General features: G+C 33.7%; 2 protein-coding genes across 4 annotated transcripts; both read right to left on the bottom strand.

Moving 5' to 3' along the window:
* Positions 1 to 6,384: 6,384 nt before the first annotated feature.
* On the bottom strand, positions 6,385 to 11,170 carry LOC131593326 (uncharacterized). The gene is made up of 9 exons (XM_058865791.1): positions 10,849 to 11,170; positions 10,682 to 10,765; positions 9,192 to 9,301; positions 9,019 to 9,069; positions 8,440 to 8,583; positions 8,281 to 8,370; positions 7,300 to 7,406; positions 7,097 to 7,181; positions 6,385 to 6,785 (listed from the first exon to the last, which is right to left on the bottom strand). Exons 1-9 carry the CDS (start codon positions 10,958 to 10,960, stop codon positions 6,687 to 6,689), a joined length of 882 nt encoding a protein of 293 aa, XP_058721774.1. The 5' UTR covers positions 10,961 to 11,170; the 3' UTR covers positions 6,385 to 6,686.
* Positions 11,171 to 13,239: 2,069 nt separating this feature from the next.
* LOC131593324 (U-box domain-containing protein 44-like) lies at positions 13,240 to 17,112 on the bottom strand. Of its 3 annotated transcripts, none has more exons than XM_058865789.1 (5): positions 16,810 to 17,112; positions 16,620 to 16,722; positions 15,620 to 16,372; positions 15,126 to 15,426; positions 13,241 to 15,002 (listed from the first exon to the last, which is right to left on the bottom strand). In XM_058865789.1, exons 3-5 carry the CDS (start codon positions 16,346 to 16,348, stop codon positions 13,549 to 13,551), a joined length of 2,484 nt encoding a protein of 827 aa, XP_058721772.1. In that variant the 5' UTR covers positions 16,349 to 16,372; positions 16,620 to 16,722; positions 16,810 to 17,112; the 3' UTR covers positions 13,241 to 13,548. The 3 variants fall into 3 exon arrangements, with proteins under 3 accessions (XP_058721773.1, XP_058721772.1, XP_058721771.1); XM_058865788.1 differs by having other exon boundaries at positions 16,847 to 17,112; XM_058865790.1 differs by lacking the exons at positions 16,620 to 16,722; positions 16,810 to 17,112 and having other exon boundaries at positions 13,240 to 15,002; positions 15,620 to 16,356.
* Between the last annotated feature and the right edge of the window lie 1,579 nt (positions 17,113 to 18,691).

Genomic DNA, 18,691 nt, shown 5'->3' with positions numbered 1-18,691 from the left:
ACCTTGTGAGTGTGTGACCATTCGTAACCCCTCTGAGCCTTTTTATCATTGTCCATTTTGTTTTTGAACTTGAGACATAGTTCACATTTTTGATGGATTTTGATTATCGTTTTTCTTGAACCCTTAACTATGATGTTTAGTTGTATTTTTACCTTGCCTTAGAAAGTAGAGAGTATTCACTTTATGTTGTGGTTGAATTCAAGTTGGGGAGAGGATGTTTATCTACTTATGTTGTGATTGTTATGCGGTTGTGGATAGAAAAGATAAAGAAAAAAAATGTGAAAAAGAAAGAAAAGAAAAAGAAAGAAAAAAGAGAAAAAGTTTGAAAAAGAAAATAACAAAAAGAGTATGAATAAGAATATGCTAATAAGTATTGTGTTTGGTGTGAAACATGTGATGAAGAAGAAGTTTGATTGAAATTTCATTGTTTGAAACCTTGTGGATTGATCACTCCCTTAGGTTTAGGCAAGTTTTTTTGTTTCGATTAGCTTTAGGACTTATCACTTGTTTGTTAACCGAGCCACATTACATCCTTGAAAGCCCTTGTGATTCGTGTCGTTGCATTTTCAATACTATTTTTGGATGAATGCATAATTTTGTCTATTGTTTGCAAGATTGTTGGAAGAGTGTTCAAAGTCCTCACCTTTCGGTGTTTTTCATCTACCGGTGAGTTTTTGCTAGGCGTGATTCGTGATTGAGCTTGTTTTGTTTTAGAGTGTTTTATATGATTTTTGTACTTAGGATTCGTTTCATTTTCATGTTCGTTGTAGGATTGTGGTAAGTGTTTACTTTGTGCGTTTTTGTTTGAACCGTGCAATTGTTTCGTTTTCTAAACTTTGTTGATTCTTGATTCTTTGGATTTTTACTTTTGCGATTTGAGTGTTTGGCCTTGTTTGAGGACAAACAAATTCAAGTTGGGGAGAGTTGTTAAGTGCCAAAATGTAGTTATTTTGTGATTGTAAATAGTGGCACTTATCGATACTTTTTGTTAATAACGTTTGAATAATACCCCGTTTTGTGCATAAATACGTATACTTTGTGAATAGATATATTTTCATACACTTTTATACTTTTTGATAGTTTTCTACTCTTTTTGTAGGTATTCTTGCGTATTTGGAGCATGAGCAATAACGTGTCGAAGACACGGCTTCAAACGCGCGATTTTGAGCGGCGGAATCAATTCATTCGGCGAATAAAGCTCAAAATCAAAGAATAATAAATCACCAATTTGGTTGATATGTTGTCATTGTTAGATAGGAAATTGAATAAGCTTTCCAACGCTTCAAACCGGGCGCAAATCGGAGTTACGGTTCTCAAGTTACGCCATTTTTACTAAAAGCTGTTTTTTCAATTCAGCAGGTTGGGCGCGATGCGCGCTCCTGCGCGCGACGCGCGCTGTACCAGATCCAAAATTGCATAAATAGGCGAAAATCAGATTTTTTAGGTTATGTTTTGGGTATTTTTGAACCCCAACTCATCCTAGGTCATTTTTGGGTAGATTTGGCTTGGAAACACCATTGGAGCTTGTAATCGGATGATCGGAGGTCGAATTTCTCATCGATTGGTGCTGACAAACCAAGAAATGTTTGGTTCCTCTTCTTCTCTTCTCTTTGTATTTCTCTTTTGGTGAGTTTGTATGTAAATACTCTAAACCCATGGATGTTTGTTACTCTTTGTACTAGTTGTATAATATATTTGCTTTACAAATCTTAATGGGTGTTTTCTTGATCTTTTTGCTTGAATGCTTTAGATTTGTGTTGTTGTAGAAATAGACATCACAAATCTTGATTAGGGGGATATCTGTTAGCTTTTGATTCTAGACATAGGATTGGGGTTAACATCCACATAATATCTGAGTTTAATGTCTCTGTGTTGTTCGATCGGTTGAGACATCGTCGAAAGAGCAATATAGTTGAATTTCCGTCGGTGTTGCAGAAATGGACATTGATGTGAGGGATATGTGGTGATTCTGATGAGTATTGTAGATTGAGTACGGCGGAGTGATAAATCTAAGTTTGTGAGGAGTAGTTTAGATTCAAACCAGAGAAGCTATTCTCTATCAAGAATGAATTTAGTTTATGTTCAAATGTTATATTTTCCTTGTTTACTTAAAACCCATTTTAACCCAAACTCAAGAACTAAGAATCCGTCGAACGGCAGTTCAGTAGCACCGATCTCTGTGGACACGATAAATTCCCGGATAAATACTTCCAAAACTTTTGTTGCTTGCCGCTATACCGCTCCAACATTAATCCCGTGTTATATGAGAACCCTTTTATGTCTAGATGTTTATGCGTTTGAGAAGTGGAAATCCCTCGTTGAAATGGGAAATTCAAAAAACACTTCTTTCCCCAAAAATAATCCCCCAAACATATAACAACTCGTCGAATCAATGGCTAGTAGCGCAGTGACATCAAGTATTATTAGAGAACCTGTTATAAGCCAAATATCCACTTCGGCGTCAATCCTAGGGGTGGGAGTTTTGTTACCACTAGAAGTGAACACCCTAACTAACCCCAGGGTTTCTCAAGCTGTTGTAGGGGACCCATGGCACCCTTATGTCCCGAGTTTTACGCTAAATCTAGGCATTAGAGATTACTCGTATGGCATACCGACCGTCATAATGGTAGGTTTGAAAATCCACGCTTCTACATTTGCAAATAACTCTGCGACGATAGCATCAACGTTAAATCAACATTTTGCATTAGTATCTGCAACGAGCAGCCCTGGTCGAGTGGGGCAACTACAAGTTATGATGAAGCTAACCAATACTGCCATGTTGTGTACGAGGCAAAAATTGGATGAGAGTAACCATGAAATGGTTAACATGCTAATGCAAAAAATTGGCATTGTGTTCAATCCCTTGATTCTAGACACTAACCACAATTACCAGCAGCTAGTACATAAAATGGAACAAATTGCTAACTGTTTAGGTGTTCCACGAGCGCTAATTCGGCAATTACCTAATAACCAGATACCACAGCCAGCGGTGCCTGTCAAACAACTCATGCCCAGGGTAGTCAAGGGAAAAGTAGACCACAATGGTTCAGAAGTAGTTGTGGTAAATAGTATTAAACAAGTGACTCCAAGCACAAGGGAGAGTGTGAATTGTGGTATTTAAAAACGTGAATAATTTTAACCTTTCTTGATTAAGATCGTATTAGTAAGCTAACAAGTGAGTAAGGGTTGCTGAAATAAAGTACAAGAAAGTAAATTGTTAAAAATAAAGAGGATAAGGATAAAAAGATTGCACTAGAGAGTTATCTAGATTTGGCCGAACGTTGACCTAATCTTGTCCCCAATAGGTCTTCTTGATATTTTTCGCTATAGACATGTGAGCTTTCAAAGGTTATGTCCATGAACCATAATACAATATGATCTTAAGATTTTTTAACAGACTTATCCCCAACCTATAGACAATTTTTACCCCAATTTATTCCATCGAAACAGTTAGATATTTTTTGGTTAATTTCTTTAACCAAAACAATTTTTTTTAGAAGTTTAATAAACCAATAAGAGATTTATGGTTTATCTCAAGAACCAAAACTTGGTCTCTTAAAGGTATTGCACCCTTATGACTATAAACGACAAGCACGGCCACTTACGAAAGTATTCTCCTCACAAATAAAATTTCATTCCAAAGTATTAAGCCAACCACGAGTGGCGAAATGAATTTTAGTGAGAGAAGTAGAAAAAGTATAGAGATAAATTCTAAACAAATATAAAAACATTGAAAAAATGCGTGATTTCAAGTTAGGAAGTCACCCCTTTATATAGTAGTATAAATCATCCAAAAAGAAAACGATCCATGGGCTGAATTAATTATTTAATTGATTGTCTAACCGATTAGAAACGTCAAATATAACCATTTATGTTTCCCAAATAGGAAGGTTTGGATAGAGAGTCGTTGCACATCATTAAGACTATGTTTGGATTGATGGAACGCAACAGAGCAGAGCGTAATGAAACATAACATAACGGCTATGAAGGACAGAATGAAATATAAATATCAGTATATTGTTTGGCTATTTTATTTAAAATTTCTCATTCCATCTCATACACCCCCAAGTTGGATGGAACAAAAAATGAGGAATTGGATGGAATAGGATGAAATGCACTCCATTAGTCCATTATGTTCCGCTTCATTTCATCCTCTTTTTACCAATCCAAACAATGAAACATAATATTATTCCATTCTATTTTACTCCGCTCCGTCGTTTTCCATCAATTCAAACATATCCTAAGACGCTAATCAAATATCTTGGAACGTAAACTTGGACTAATCTCACCGATTACACCAAAGGTTTAACCGATTAAATTTGCTAAAAAAAATTTCCTTAGGTCATTTCTTCAACTCTTAGGTAATCTAATACAACTTTAAGGCATTTTTGAAATTATCATTTTTTGATAGAAATGTTTTTTAGTGTGTGTCTGAGTTGCCTTAGTATCTTAGGACTTACTTCCTTACTTTTACAAAATTTCATTCACTTAAACGGACACGATCAGGTGAGCTTTCACAATTTCTCTCTTATCACAACTTTGAGGGCTTTAATATTATTTGTCAGATATGTTAATCATATAAGCACTTCAATAAAGTCTTGATTCTCTAATTAGATGAGGTTTGAGATGTCCTTAAGTTTTTTGATCACCATCATCGGAGAGTTGGAGAACCATTACCACCAAATTTACCGACTTCGACTGTCATCGGTGTTGTCGTTATCAAAACTTTAAGAAGTTATGAATTATACCTCTCTTTGCCAATTATATGAGAACCCTTTTTTGTTTTGATTGTTATGAATTAACCTCTCTTTGTCAATTGTACTTTTGAAGCCAATTTATCTAGTACCACTCTCCACCTGAACACCTTAAGTTTCGATGAAATTCGTGTTCTCTAAAATCTACCCAGAGCAAGTAAGCCATCCCAATCCACAACCTCTTCAGCTTGTGTGTCGCAGAGAGAAGAATAACAACTTTTTACGGAGAAGACTCCATCAGCATTCGGCCACCATTTGAGAGAGTTGCACACCGCGTCCATTAGGTTAACATTTGCCAAAAGTTTCACTAACTCCAAAACTTCCATCGTTGCTTTTGGATTTCCCAGTTAAACCTCTCCTAAAATGTCAAAGTCCCATTGCAAAACTTTTTCCTGCCAGTACCCCATCTCACATACCATTTTGTTAGGACGCGCGACAAGTTGAATACAGAGGGAAACACTGATCTAACAGTAGAACCCCTCAGTCATCTGCCATGCCAGAATGGAATATTGTTTCCCTTTCATAAAACAAAATTGATGTTACCTACAAAAGAATCAAATATGTTAGTTTTGAGCGAACTAGCCGCACATAAATCCTTCCACTACACAGAATTTTTCACTTTGGGTTTGTGCTTTAAACCCCTAATCATCGTTTGGTTTGAATCACCATGTCTGAATTGCAAGATATTTCTCCATAAAGCATCGCTTTTGATCAAAATCCACCACTTTCATTTGTACAGAAGCGCTTTGTTAAAGAAACTCATGTGTTTTACTCCGAATTCGCCTTCAGATTTGGGTTTGCATACATTTGCCCAACTCACCCAGCTTATGCATCTTTTTTCCTCGTTACCAAGCCCTAAAAAACGACTCTAAATGGATATGATTTCTTTAATTATCTTAACTGAGGCTCTAAAGAACGACATCGTGAAGATGGGGATGCTAGATAATGCTGAGTTGAGAAGAGTTACCAATCCCCCAATGGAAAGCAATCGAGCCTTCGGAGTCGACCATTTTTTCCTCAAATTACTCACCACCGAATTTCAAAAATTACATCTTCTTGGAATAGACCCAATTAGAATACCCAAAAATTTGAAAGGCAACACATCTCTACAACAACATAGAACGCACTATCCAAGAAGTCCTCTAAATTTACTCCATAAATTTTACTTTTGCAAAAAGAGTTTAAAGGTAGTGCACTGTCAGTGTAAATTTTTGTACACGGTCAGTGCATCACAACCCTTAAAAATAAATACTTTATATATGAATATGATTCAATGAAAAAGTCAAACGTTTACAAAAATTAACGGTTTGAATTTTACTGACAGTGTAAAACTGCTTTACACTGTCGGTGTGTTTCCATTAAATCCTTGCAGAAATTAAGACATATAAAGATCCTAATATTGAAAGAAAAAGAAATGAAATTAAAAAATAAACATTTCCACGATCCTACATAATGCACCGGTTATATGTGTATAGCACAAAATGTGATGGCACCTACTTTAGTAAAAGTTTGTTTTTTCAAGGATAATAAGTTCTACCTAAAATATATATTAAGAAATTAATAATACTTATTAGAACCATAAACAAAAAGTATATTAAAAGATTGTAATCATTTTATTAAAAGCATAAAATAACCAGTGAAAAAATTAAAATATATAGATACTCCATGCAGTTAGTATGTTTAACACATGAGTAAATAACATAACACAACCCAGAAGAATAAAAGAGTAAACCCATAAAATTAAATTTCATCCAAAATTTAGCAACAAGTACGTTCCAATTACATCTAATGTGTGACCATGTTAAATAATCTCCATTTCAAAATTTTCAGCTTTTCGTCTACAGTCTCAGTATGAACCCAGAGAGTGTATAATATGGTTTGGCTGCACCACCACCACCACCACTGCCGCCGTCAACACCATCGGTGCATGCATCAATTACCGAGAAACCTCTGTTTCTTGGTAGTGTTCATGTACGGTCTGAGGACCCACTCTGTTTGAGCTTCAACTTGATCTACTGTTCCCAATTTTATCTGCAAAAGAGTCCATAAAAATGAGGAACAGGTTTTCCGGTATAAAATCTCGTATTGGAGATCTCTCGTCGAATAAGTTCGTGTAAACAATTATAAAATTGGAGACAGTAACAAAATGGTAGTCAAATAAAAGATGATCAAATACTCCCTCCGGCCTTATTTATAAGCAAAGTTTTTTTTTTAGGTTCATTGAATAATGAATATATCTGATCTTTTATGTAGACTAGATACATTCATTATTCAATGAATCTAAAAAAGAATCTTAAAGTTAGAATAAAGCAACCAATAGTGAACTTAATCACAACACAAACCTGATATGGTTTTAAATCAAACCGTGGACCAATTTCCTTCAATTCTACAGAGTTAGGACCCCCGCGTTTTTCATATACATGATGCCTGTATGCAGCAGACACAATATTTAAAATGAGAAGGAAATGAATCGCTACAAGAGTTAACAGAACTTGAACAAGTAACTGTAAAGGCAAAATACTCAAAAACGGATAAATGTAACAACCTGAACAAGATATGGTCAGACTGGTTGGAAAAAGTGACAATACGCTTTGTGTCAGGTTTTGGCTCCGGAAACAGATGTTTTAGAATATTGGCAGTCCTTTCACCTAACTGTTTACAGCCCAAAAGAAATTTTATGAGCACTTGACACAACCAGTGTTGCTTTGTTATAGAAGGCAATTATTTAGTCTAAAAATATTTTCGAATGTATACAGTCCTTTCACCTTACTATTTACAGTCCTAAATATGAGCAGACAGCACGGAGCACAAAAGCAGTGTTACTATTATTAAAGAAGGTAATTGTTTATGTCAAATATTTTAGAGTTTTTGCAGCCCTGTCAGTCTTTCACCAAGCTGTGGGAACGGGAATAGTTGAAAATGGGGACAGACTACGAGGGTCACACTCATCCCCATTTTATATCCTTGGTATGTATATACTCAAATATTTGGCCAAACCATCATAGGCATGATTTTACTATCTTCTAATATGTAATCTTAATATATTAATATTATGCAAGTCTACTCATTCAACACAACACTCATGTGGTGTGCAACGCTTAATTTATGCTCTTCTCGGCGCTTAGTAGGTTAGTAGGGTGATTATTTCAATAGTAATTTGGACCAGATTAACCTGTAAAACTGAAACTAGGTTGAATGGCTGACTTGTTTGCAGCTACTTATAAAACTGGTTAAGGCATTCCTAGAAAAATCATTCCTCCAAATGAAGTGTTCACAATGTTTTAGCCATATTCAACGGATATCACAATAAAACCTTTATCAAACATGCTACTTGTTTTGGAAACTTAAAAAATAGCTTTTGAAACACAATCTTTCCAGATTATATTTGAATAATATATGAACCAATGATACTGAAAGACCAACATTTACCAGAATGTTCTGGTGAATAAGAGATGAAAGGAACAGACCATTACCAATGAAACTTAGTATGTAAAAGATGATAAAGCTCATATTGAATTATGAATACCTTAGATGAGAAATTTTCGAGAATAACATGCGGATAAGCCTCAGACATAGTTCCCATAGCTTTTTTGTCTTTAATTTCATGCCTTGTAACCTGCAAGAAACAACAAATTAGCGTATAGCCTCCTAAAATATATATATATAAACTAAAACCAGCACTTACCACATTGAGTAAACTAAAATATGCAGTAGGGCCAAATGGTAGATGGCAAACAGTTAAGCCATCAGGCACACCGCGGTGTTCATGAACCAAGATTACATCTGTATAGTCGTGGGACCGGCAAGCATCTATAATCTCTGAAAGAACCTGAAATGAAAATGAAGATAGATCGTTAAGTATTACTGTATTAAACTATTAGAACAACTAGACTAGTTCAAGGTGTCTAGCATTAACAAATTATATTATATTTGATGTATGCATATTTTCATGCTCAAACCAACAAAATGTTTGACAAGCAAAGGTAAGATTTTGACCAGATCGGACAAACAACTATTTCAAGATTAGTAAAACAAATAACTTATAGCCACATTAAAAAATAAACTACTATGTCCTATTTTCCCCAATTGTTCTCACATGAGTTATGATATTAATCATACTATCTCTCTAATTGCAAATAACTTCTTTGCCTAAATCCTATATTTTCTTGGGCTATAAGAGAACAAACCACCAAATAATCAAATGTCCATGTTACATACACATACAGAAAATGATAAAGGGGGATAAAATGGTAAAGGCTCCAACCTGACCACCACGGTTTATTCTTTGAGCATTGGGAAAGACAATACTCAACTCCTACACAAAAGAATTTAAGATAATAATATTCAATAAGTTGTTGGTATGGCCCCAAACAATGGGAGGAAGGTATAGCTTAACTAAAATATTTGAAACCAGCAATACAATATAAACAGGCAAACCTTAACAAACTGTTGAAGAGGAGCACTTGGATCCCTGGATGTGGTCAGCATGATCTTAGGATCTTTCTCAGTAGCAAATGCATACTCATCATCAATGTGTGTTCTTGGGACTGAATTCAATAAAGTGCAGAGTATTAAAACCCAAAAATTCAAAAAACACGTCAAATCCCATATTGTAAGACACAATCAAGTGAGAGAACATGTGAAGTGAGAGGTTTATAAAAGAAAAAGGTGTAACAAAAACCAAATTTTCAAAGGCTCGAAAAGCCTTCTGGCATTTCAAATCTGTTTTTGGTCCATAGATAATAACTATAACTTCAAAATTTGATAATAGTGACTCTTTTTCAGCTTTCCACTTATAAAATTCAATATACATTTGTTTGGTACCAATATATTATTAAGCAGCATATAGCTTCCAATTACAAGGCTTTTACGAGCTATCTCATACTAAAACATATGTGATGTGATGACTTGACAATTCATCTTCGATGTATTCAGCTTGCTTATGAAAAGCCTTTCTAAATGAAATTTCGCCTAGAAGCTAATGTATAGCTTCTACCTAGAAGCTACAAACATATTGGCTCAGATTGGATTAAGTTCTACTATGTAGAAACTTAATTGAAAAGCTACAAAAGTAGCACTAACAGCCATTTGTACAATTGTCTTTGGGGAAATTTGAATTGCATCTCTTGAAGTTACAAGACCACACTCTTACACTTCAGTTCATGTATAAAATTGTTCTAGGCACGGATTAAACAAAGGTACTCCCAATCAATTTAATCTTAACTGAGTACTGTTAACCACTTGAGTCCAACTACTTGGTTTAAAGAGAAATAATTTCTTGAAAATCAATGAAGCACCGATACTCTAAAATCTATGCCGTATCAAATCCAATACATGCCGTTATGCCTTCGATATGTATCGATGGAGTATTCAAAATTGTTATTTAAAAAATAAAAAATAAAAAACTTCCAATACGTCGTGATATGCTAGTGACACGTCTCTGATGCGCTGCGGATACGGGTAGTTAAAATCTCATGACTATTCATACTTCTAGAATATGAATCAATCTTCCTCATCCTTAATTCTTCCTTTCTCAACTTTAATTACCTCATCACTCAATTTTCTAATACAAGAATCAAATTTTTCCTTTAATTACTTTTCTCTCGACTTTAACTATCTTTTCTTTTTCTCATAATTCCTTTACCAATTACTATCAAATTTTGCAAACTCAATTGGTTTTAGTTACAAAATGATTTAATTAACGTTTATCAATGACTGACGTATCTTCGTATACTATCCGATACCCGTTTGTGTCTGTGCTTCGTTGCTTAAAAACTAATGGTTATGCTAATCAACCAGACAGCAACAATTTAAAACAGCATAATCATACTCAAGTTCATTCCCTTAGAATATTCACTATTAAAATTTAATTTGCTACTAAACCCTAAACCCTAATAAAAGGAAAAAAAAACGTAGAAATACAATACCAGCTGTGTTTTCATCTTCCAGATCAATTTGACGACGAAGCGTTGCCTCCTCGTTTCTAAGCTCAGTCGGTATAGGCTTCCCTTCTGCAAAACAAAACAAAAAATTAAAAAAAATAAAATAAAATTCAAAATTGAAAAAAGAGTAAGCGAAATTCATGAATGAAAACCTTCAAGAGCTTCTCTGATTTTGCGCTTCTTCTCATACAAAGCACGTTCGTTTCCTTCTAAGCTTTTTCGGTATAAATACTCTCTCCTCAAACGAATGTTTCTACGCAACATTTTGAGAACAACGAAACTGAAATAATAAAATCGGTAAAATAATGAAAGTGAAGAGCGCGCGAATTGGTAAGAACTGTGTTGAAGGTGAGATGGTGTAGTAACGGCTGCCGGAGGGAGTGAGCGACGATGGCGGTTAGGGTACGGCAGAGAAGCGTGACTCTGCTATGGCTGTTTGGAGTCAGTTGTGTATCTGTTTTGCTATGGTTTTTGTCTATTGAAAAAACCTAACTTAAACGGTGCCGTTTTGTTGAGCGCTGGTTTTCACCAAACTAAGCCCAGGGTAAAAACATAAAAGTTTAATTTATTTATTTTTTTAAAATACAATTTTTTAAGTAAATGATACAAAAACCAAACATTTGTGATGCTACTGATATCTGTAATATTTTAATTTATTTTTTACTGATTAAAAGTTTAATTGGTAATCATTGTTAAAAAAATTACATAATTTATCATGATTATTTATGAATATTATTTTTAAGGTACTTTTTGAGTCAAAACAACTAAATTCTAAAAAAAATTATAGTTAAAATAAAGACTTTAATAAATATGTAATAAATTGTGATATAAAAAATTATAAAATTATTTATTTAATCGATTGATCTTGAAATCAATCTCTCATGAATCACAATGATATTTATTCAAAAAATTTATGATAAAATAAATAAATTTTTATATTTTTATTTCGACAACTTTAACAAAATATATAATAAAAAATAACTATACATCATGGTTATATTTTTTTCAACTATTTTAATGATATATATATATATATATATATATATATATATATATATATATATATATATATATATATATATATATATATATATATATATATATATATATATATATATATATATATATATATATATATATATATAGGGGACGACTCAAGTGAGAACACTTGGTTATTATGAGAAATGAGAACAATGAATCACGACTATTAAATTTCAATTTTGTGGATTTTAATGGACATGATTGGATCTTTCTATGATCCTTAATATTTAATTTAATTAAAACATAGAGAGAGAAATCAATCCAGTCCATTAAAATCAACAAAATTAAAATTTAATGATCGTGATTCATTGTTCTCATTTCTCATAATAACCAAGTGTTCTCACTTGAGTCGTCCCCATATATATATATATATATATATATATATATATATATATCTTTTAAAGTTTAAATTCAAAGAGCATAAACATAAATACCATAATTGAAATGGAAAATCCTTAGATACAATTTTTAGTTTGTACTATTTTCTAATTAAAATATGACAAGTACAATTTTTTTCTATTTTCACAATTTATAGTAATTCAAATAATATATAATTTAATTTACGTTTAAATGCATATTTGACTCCTAAATTTTCCAATTGCATAATTTTGACTCCCTAAGTTTCAATTGTTTAATTTTGGTCCTCCAATTTTTTTAATTGTTTGATTTCGACCATCCAAAATTTAATTGTTTGATTTTGGCCCCTAAAATTTTTCAATTGCTGGATTTGGGCTCCTCAAATTTGCCCATTTTTATATTTAATAGTCTCTTAATGACACATATACTACACTTCTTTTTTACTTTTTCTCTTTTATTTTCTTCTCTACAATTCTATTGTGTCTTCTCGCTTTAAATGAAATATTTTAAAATTTTTCATTTTTTTATTTAAAATATACTTTATGACAAAGTATTTTGACAACACAAAAGATAGAACATTGGATAATTAAACTATCTGACTTTTAGCCAATGATATATTTGAACTTTTTAACAAAGTTATTTTAAAATATAGGGACAAGCTTCTAATATATATGACAAATATGATTGTTAGACTTTGAGACTTTATACTTAAATATGAGGAATTTATTAGCAACATTTGTTATTTTAATTAGCTTGTGATCTATCTTTTATATTGTCAAAACAATTTACCACTAGGCATATATAAAATATTTAAGTTTTCAATATATTACTTTCAAAGTTTAACTATTAAAAAGAGAAGAAAAATAAAATTGTAGAGATTTTTTTTTAAAAAAAGAGAAGTTTAGTCTATATGTCATTAAAAATTATCAAATGCAAAAGGAGACAAACTTAAAAGATCAAAATAAACAATTAAAACTTAAAGGACCAAAATCAAAACAATTAAAAAACTTAAGAAACTAAAATCAAACAATTAGAAATTGAAGGACGAAAATCATACATTTGAAGGAGCCAAAACTATATTAAAACTATTAATTTATATATACATTGACATTCTAAAAATTTAAAATACACAAAATATGAATGAAACTAAATTTGAGGTTGGTGATGAATACTTTCCCGGAAATATTAAAAAAGAGATTAATGTGGAGACAGTTGACTTGGATACGTGACTTGTTTCTACAATACCAATATTATGATATACTTACATAGTCCACCTGAACTTATTTTACAATCTTTCATTTCTAACAAATTATTACATACATTTATATAGCTTTATGTATTTCATCCCAAACAATCTAAAATACAAGCATGTACACCAAAAAATATATAAATGAATTGATTGCAAAACAAAAAATCACTTCCACAATAGTAATTCTCATAATGAAAGCCTTGTTTCAAAAGTAACTTGATTGATCTTGCAAAAGCTCTAGCTCAGCCAATACTTTTGCAACTGTTGACTTAAGTCTAGAATCACTTTTTTGTGCCAAATCAATAAGCACCACTTGAGCAGATTCTCCATATTTCACTCTATGTTCTTCAATCTTAAATACTCTCTCCAACATCCACAATGCTTTTTCTTGAACCTTTGCATCACCAACTTCTAAGCTTTTTATAATAGCTTGCACACCTGATAATTTAGCAATGAAATTCACACCATTCTCCCATATTTCATCTTGCAAGAGAGTTGAAAGTGCAACAAGAGAAGATTCAACTACTTCCTTCTCTTTATCTTCCAATATCTCGATAAGTCGAGAAACCGCACCCGCTTTTACTATACAAAATGTGCTATTGACAACGCAATATCCGTCATGAACTTCGCAATATGCGTTTTTTGAAGGTTGAACGCATAACCATCTTGATTTTCTAGATTTTCTTAGAGAAAGAGAGTTTTGTGATAGTTGAGTTAAGGAGTTTGCAGCCCTTGACTTCGTGATCGGTGAACCGGTTGAGAGTAATTTTACGAGCAAAGGGATTATCCCGTGCTGTACTGAAACGAGTTGTAGTTTCTTGTCGGATGAGTTCGTGAAGCGGTTTATAACACCGGTGGCGCTCTCGGTTAAGCTATTTGTTGATGGTGATTTACTTGCATTGCTAGAATACAAAATTGATATCAAAATCGGTAGCAGATTTGCACGCTTTAGAATATCGGTTACTTTTTTATCGCTAGCAGGAAGGTTACTCAGGATGCCAACCGCAGCGGCTTTTTCACTCTCTGACGTGGACGTTGAGACAATATTAACAATTTCTAAAAGATGAGTTTCGTCGAGATATTCTGTTAGTTCGTCGGTTATATCTTTAGAGAGCGTGTATAGCAAATTCAAGACCTTACACCTGATTTTGGTGTTACTTTCTTTAAGAAAGGGTAAGAGTAGTTGAAGTGCACCTTTTTCTTTCATTTTTCTTCTCACTTTCGATGCGCCGAGATGCGAAGACATGCTATTGAGAGCTTCTAATAGATGACTCTGAATTATCGGGCTCGAAAGATTCAAAAGCGAAAGCATCTGTTGAGCAACATCTTCATTAACGAGTATGGATTCCGACTGAGCGATTCTTGCAAGAATGGCTGATGCAGGCTCTCTTAGAGTCATGAGCACGGATGTTACCGAGAAAAGAAGTTGTAGCAAAGATCCTGTAATTCCTGATTGAATTAAACGTTGCACATTTTCGGTCAAACTAGATAGATTTTGTAGTGCGTTTAGCGATGATAACTTGGATTCGAGTTTCCCAGTGACGAACATTTTGACAAGTGGCTCGATCGCTCCATCTTCTCCGAGGGTAAGTTTGCTGTTATCGGTAAGTTCCAACCTAGAAAGTGCCGTCGCCATTAGGATTTTGTTCATGTCAGAGCCTGCAATAATATAATTCGAAGTTTTCAAGTAAACAGAATGTCGAAAAACTTAAGGGAGCTACGATTGTTGTTTGAAAATTTATATAAATATGAACTTATCAGTTAAGGAAATTCCGGCGTTACCTTCCTTCAAATACTGAACTAGCGGCCTAAAGTAACCGGCCTCGGCCATATGAAGTGCATTTTGATTATTACTCGATAAAATATCTAACAACTTTGCGGCATCGTGTGAAGCAACTGAGTCATCACTGTTAAGAATGGCGACCAACATAACAATACAGCCTTGAATTCTTCCGATCCGCCTTCGAACGGCTTGAACGTTAGAGAGGTCTAGCAACAACCCTACAGCTTCTCTTCTCTCTTCTGAATCCCTTGTAAGAGACTTCACCACTGCCGATAAAAACTCAACCTCAACCATCTTCTCCTGCATTGTACCACTTCATAAGCACTTGTTTAAAAGTTAAAACCGCTTATGTAAAAGCACTTATATGATAAGAACTTATGATATAAGCGTTTAATTAAGTTGTATATCCAAACAGGACCTAACAGTGTAATGATTCTAAATCAATATTTACAAAAAATAAAGTTAAAATTAACTTAAAATTTCAAAATTTTACCTTTTTCTCGTCATTTCCGAAAGCAATACGTCTTAGCAATTGAATTATGGCGAGCCTATTATCTGCCTTACACGTACTTAGCCGATTGAAAAGAATGGAAATAGTTGCTTCCTCGTTAATCAACCCGCCGTCCAATTTCTCACTTCTCATGAACTCCTTTAGTCTCAGAAGCGAAACCGCGAATTCTTCATCATTACCATTCTTAAGTTGCAAAACCACATCACCAATAGACACATCAATTATTTCCTCTTCTATTTCCCCAACCGTCTTCATTTCATTCGCGAAAATTTCCGATTTTGGACTCGAAGTCATACTCCAAACACCATCAAATCTTGCATTCATCATCTGTCTTTGCAATACACCAATCTGTTCTCTAAAATCAATAGACACTTCAAGACTCGCAACAAGCAAAACTCCTAACGACCGACCAATATCATGCGTCATATCCTCAATTTGCTTAACCGGATGTCTCAAATTCAAGCTTTTCGTTAAAATTCTAGCACGACGTAACTCATTCTCAATAGATTCCAACGATTTTCTTATCGACGGCTTATCCAAAACAATACTTTTATCACTCAATTCATTCAAGATTGGTGATAGTTTCTCAACCAAGTTTCCAAACTCCGAAAAAGCCTCTACCTCAATTTCAGATTTCTTAGCAAAAATAACAACCTCATCAACCAAAACTTCCATCCTTGAAAGCATCTCAGAAAAATCCTCCTTTTCCATGTTTTTCCTTATTTTTCACAAAAACTTCATTTGTTCACATAAAAACAAGAATTATTCATCAATAAAAGAAGAAAATATGATCAAGTGAACAATAACCTATAACCAAAACTATGAAACACAGACACCAGAAACACAAAACTAACACTGTTACATCGACGCCGATAATAATTTGAAAAAATTAATAAATTAAACTAATCACAAGTGCTGGTATCGATTTCAGACACAGACACAGACACAAAATTAATACAGAAACAAAGAAAAGAATTAATACCTTAATGGGCCTATTTGAATTTGAGAAAGTTTGAATCTTTTGTCTTCAATTTGGAAAACTAGAAACAATCAAAGTATAACAAATGAAGGAGAGTGAAAAGAACCTGCAAAAATAGATAAATTTTGAGACTTTTTCATTCATGTTAGACCTTAGACCCAACATAGTTAAAGTTCAAAGGTGAGAACTTTACATAGAAAGAAAGAGAAATAGCGAAGAATAAGACCGACCCAGATTGTATTTTGGTCTTGTTGTTGTTGATATTGACCATGAAAGTGTGAAAAATGAGGTTGAAGAAATGGGATGAATATAGAAAGGACAAGGTGTTAAAAGGGTCGTTTTCAGACCGGCTAAGGAGCATTAAATATAAGGTTGTTGTGACGTATGGGCTCCTTGCTTTGTTCGTCGTGGTCATGGTCAGGCTTGTGCTTCCAAGCAACTAGCAGATGAAAAAATGAATGATGGAAGACGAAGTCAAAATGGGGAGAGTTCATACATGTGTTGTACATGTGTCTGTTGTTTTTTGAATTTTGTTTTTAAATATAAACTTTTCTTTTTTTAATTTGTATTTGTGGTTTGAACTTAAAATTGGACATTTTGTGCATAATCCCTAAAGAAACTATATGTACTATATAAACACTTAAAAAAGATGTGAAAGTTGTTGTTGACTTGAATATAGAGGAGAAATGGTCTAGAATGTGTTGGTGATTTTAGTATCATCAATGCAATTTTGGTAGTAATGTGATTTACTGAAGGCCGATGCAATTATGCGTTAAGCTTGAAACGAGTTAGGGTAGTGCGGAGTGCACGCTCGTAGAGCCAAACGTACAATTGAATATGAATAATAGAAACGGGGTTCCAAGGGGCGGAGCCCCTGGCGGGGTCCAAGGGGCAGCGCCCCTGGCGGGGTGCGGGGCAGCGCCCCGTCGGGGTCCAAGGGGCGGAGCCCCTGGCGGGGTCCAAGGGGCAGCGCCCCTGGCTCGTTTGAATAAGTTGCACCCTTTCCCAACGGACTTAACCGTTTTACCGAACAGATGCTTCGTTTCCAACCAACATAACTGTTTTTTACCGAACAGGTGTGTCTGTTCGTTGCTATTATTGGTCTCCTATATAAGGAGTCTTTCGGTCTCGATTTGAATACGAAATTATACACTTCCTCTACATTCTGATCTGTTCTCCATTGTCAGAAACAGATTGATTCTTCAAGAATTATCCCCGCAAAGATTTCGTGAACCCAGACAAGTATAGGGTCGAAATACTTTGTTCGGAAAGTGAACGAACACGATTCTTGAAGATATCCAGGATTATCATACCGTTTTTCTAACAGAATGGGATGAATAGACTTTTTTATGATAAAAATTCTTTTCACAGATTTTAGAACTAGAGGTTCCAAAATGTGCAGGAGCGAAATTTAATAGGGTTTTTAAAAAATATGTGTTGTGGAATAAGTTCGCGAATTCCTTAATGATTACACAATATAATGAAAAGAAAATGGGTGAAACTACCGACATACAATGCGCCAATTAATTAAATCTGATTCACAATAAGAGGTAATATAATTATATTAATTGAGTCAGGATCAAATATTACATGTTTATACAGATATAATCAACATAGAGAATGTTTAGCAAACAAGATCTAACTAGGACCTAAGTTTAAATATTAAAACATTATGAACGAACAACTTAACAACATACAATTCTAGAAAGCAATAAAACTCTAAGATCATACAATGCTAGAAAATGATGAAATCATATGAACATGCAAACTATACAGAAATTTAGAGAAAATTGTACATCGGTGTCTTTATTGGTTCGATGTGTCCTCGTTTTCACCTAGTTTAGTCTCTAATGACAAACAATTGAAAAAAATTATAGGTCTTCCGATAAATCACAAATTAATACACAATGTTTTTGTACAACAAATAATTACAAACAATACTGAAAAACTTAACGTCAACAATTTAAGCAACATATATCTGAATCTTGATTTTCCTTGTGTTAAAAGCATATCACAAAACTACTAATTCGACAAGATTCTCACTCAATGCACTCCAAGATTTTGTCTGCAGCAGT

Source organism: Vicia villosa, linkage group LG3 (assembly GCF_029867415.1).
Source record: "Vicia villosa cultivar HV-30 ecotype Madison, WI linkage group LG3, Vvil1.0, whole genome shotgun sequence".
NCBI classification, from domain to species: domain Eukaryota; kingdom Viridiplantae; phylum Streptophyta; class Magnoliopsida; order Fabales; family Fabaceae; genus Vicia; species Vicia villosa.
The sequence above is the reverse complement of the archived record's forward strand: the minus strand, read 5'-3'. Positions and strand labels throughout refer to the sequence as shown.

What these genes read in the sequence shown, in the direction of transcription:
- LOC131593324 (XM_058865789.1), bottom strand. Translation starts at nt 16,348, where the DNA reads ATGGAAAAGGAGGATTTTTCTGAGATGCTTTCAAGGATGGAAGTTTTG. An exon ending in TCGGAAATGACGAGAAAAAG is followed by an intron (nt 15,427 to 15,619) that starts GTAAAATTTTGA and finishes GGTACAATGCAG; the next exon opens with GAGAAGATGGTTGAGGTTGA. An exon ending in AGTTCAGTATTTGAAGGAAG is followed by an intron (nt 15,003 to 15,125) that starts GTAACGCCGGAA and finishes ATATTATTGCAG; the next exon opens with GCTCTGACATGAACAAAATC.
- LOC131593326 (XM_058865791.1), bottom strand. Translation starts at nt 10,960, where the DNA reads ATGTTGCGTAGAAACATTCGTTTGAGGAGAGAGTATTTATACCGAAAA. An exon ending in AATCAGAGAAGCTCTTGAAG is followed by an intron (nt 10,766 to 10,848) that starts GTTTTCATTCAT and finishes TTTGTTTTGCAG; the next exon opens with AAGGGAAGCCTATACCGACT. An exon ending in ATTTTAGTTTACTCAATGTG is followed by an intron (nt 8,371 to 8,439) that starts GTAAGTGCTGGT and finishes TGTTTCTTGCAG; the next exon opens with GTTACAAGGCATGAAATTAA.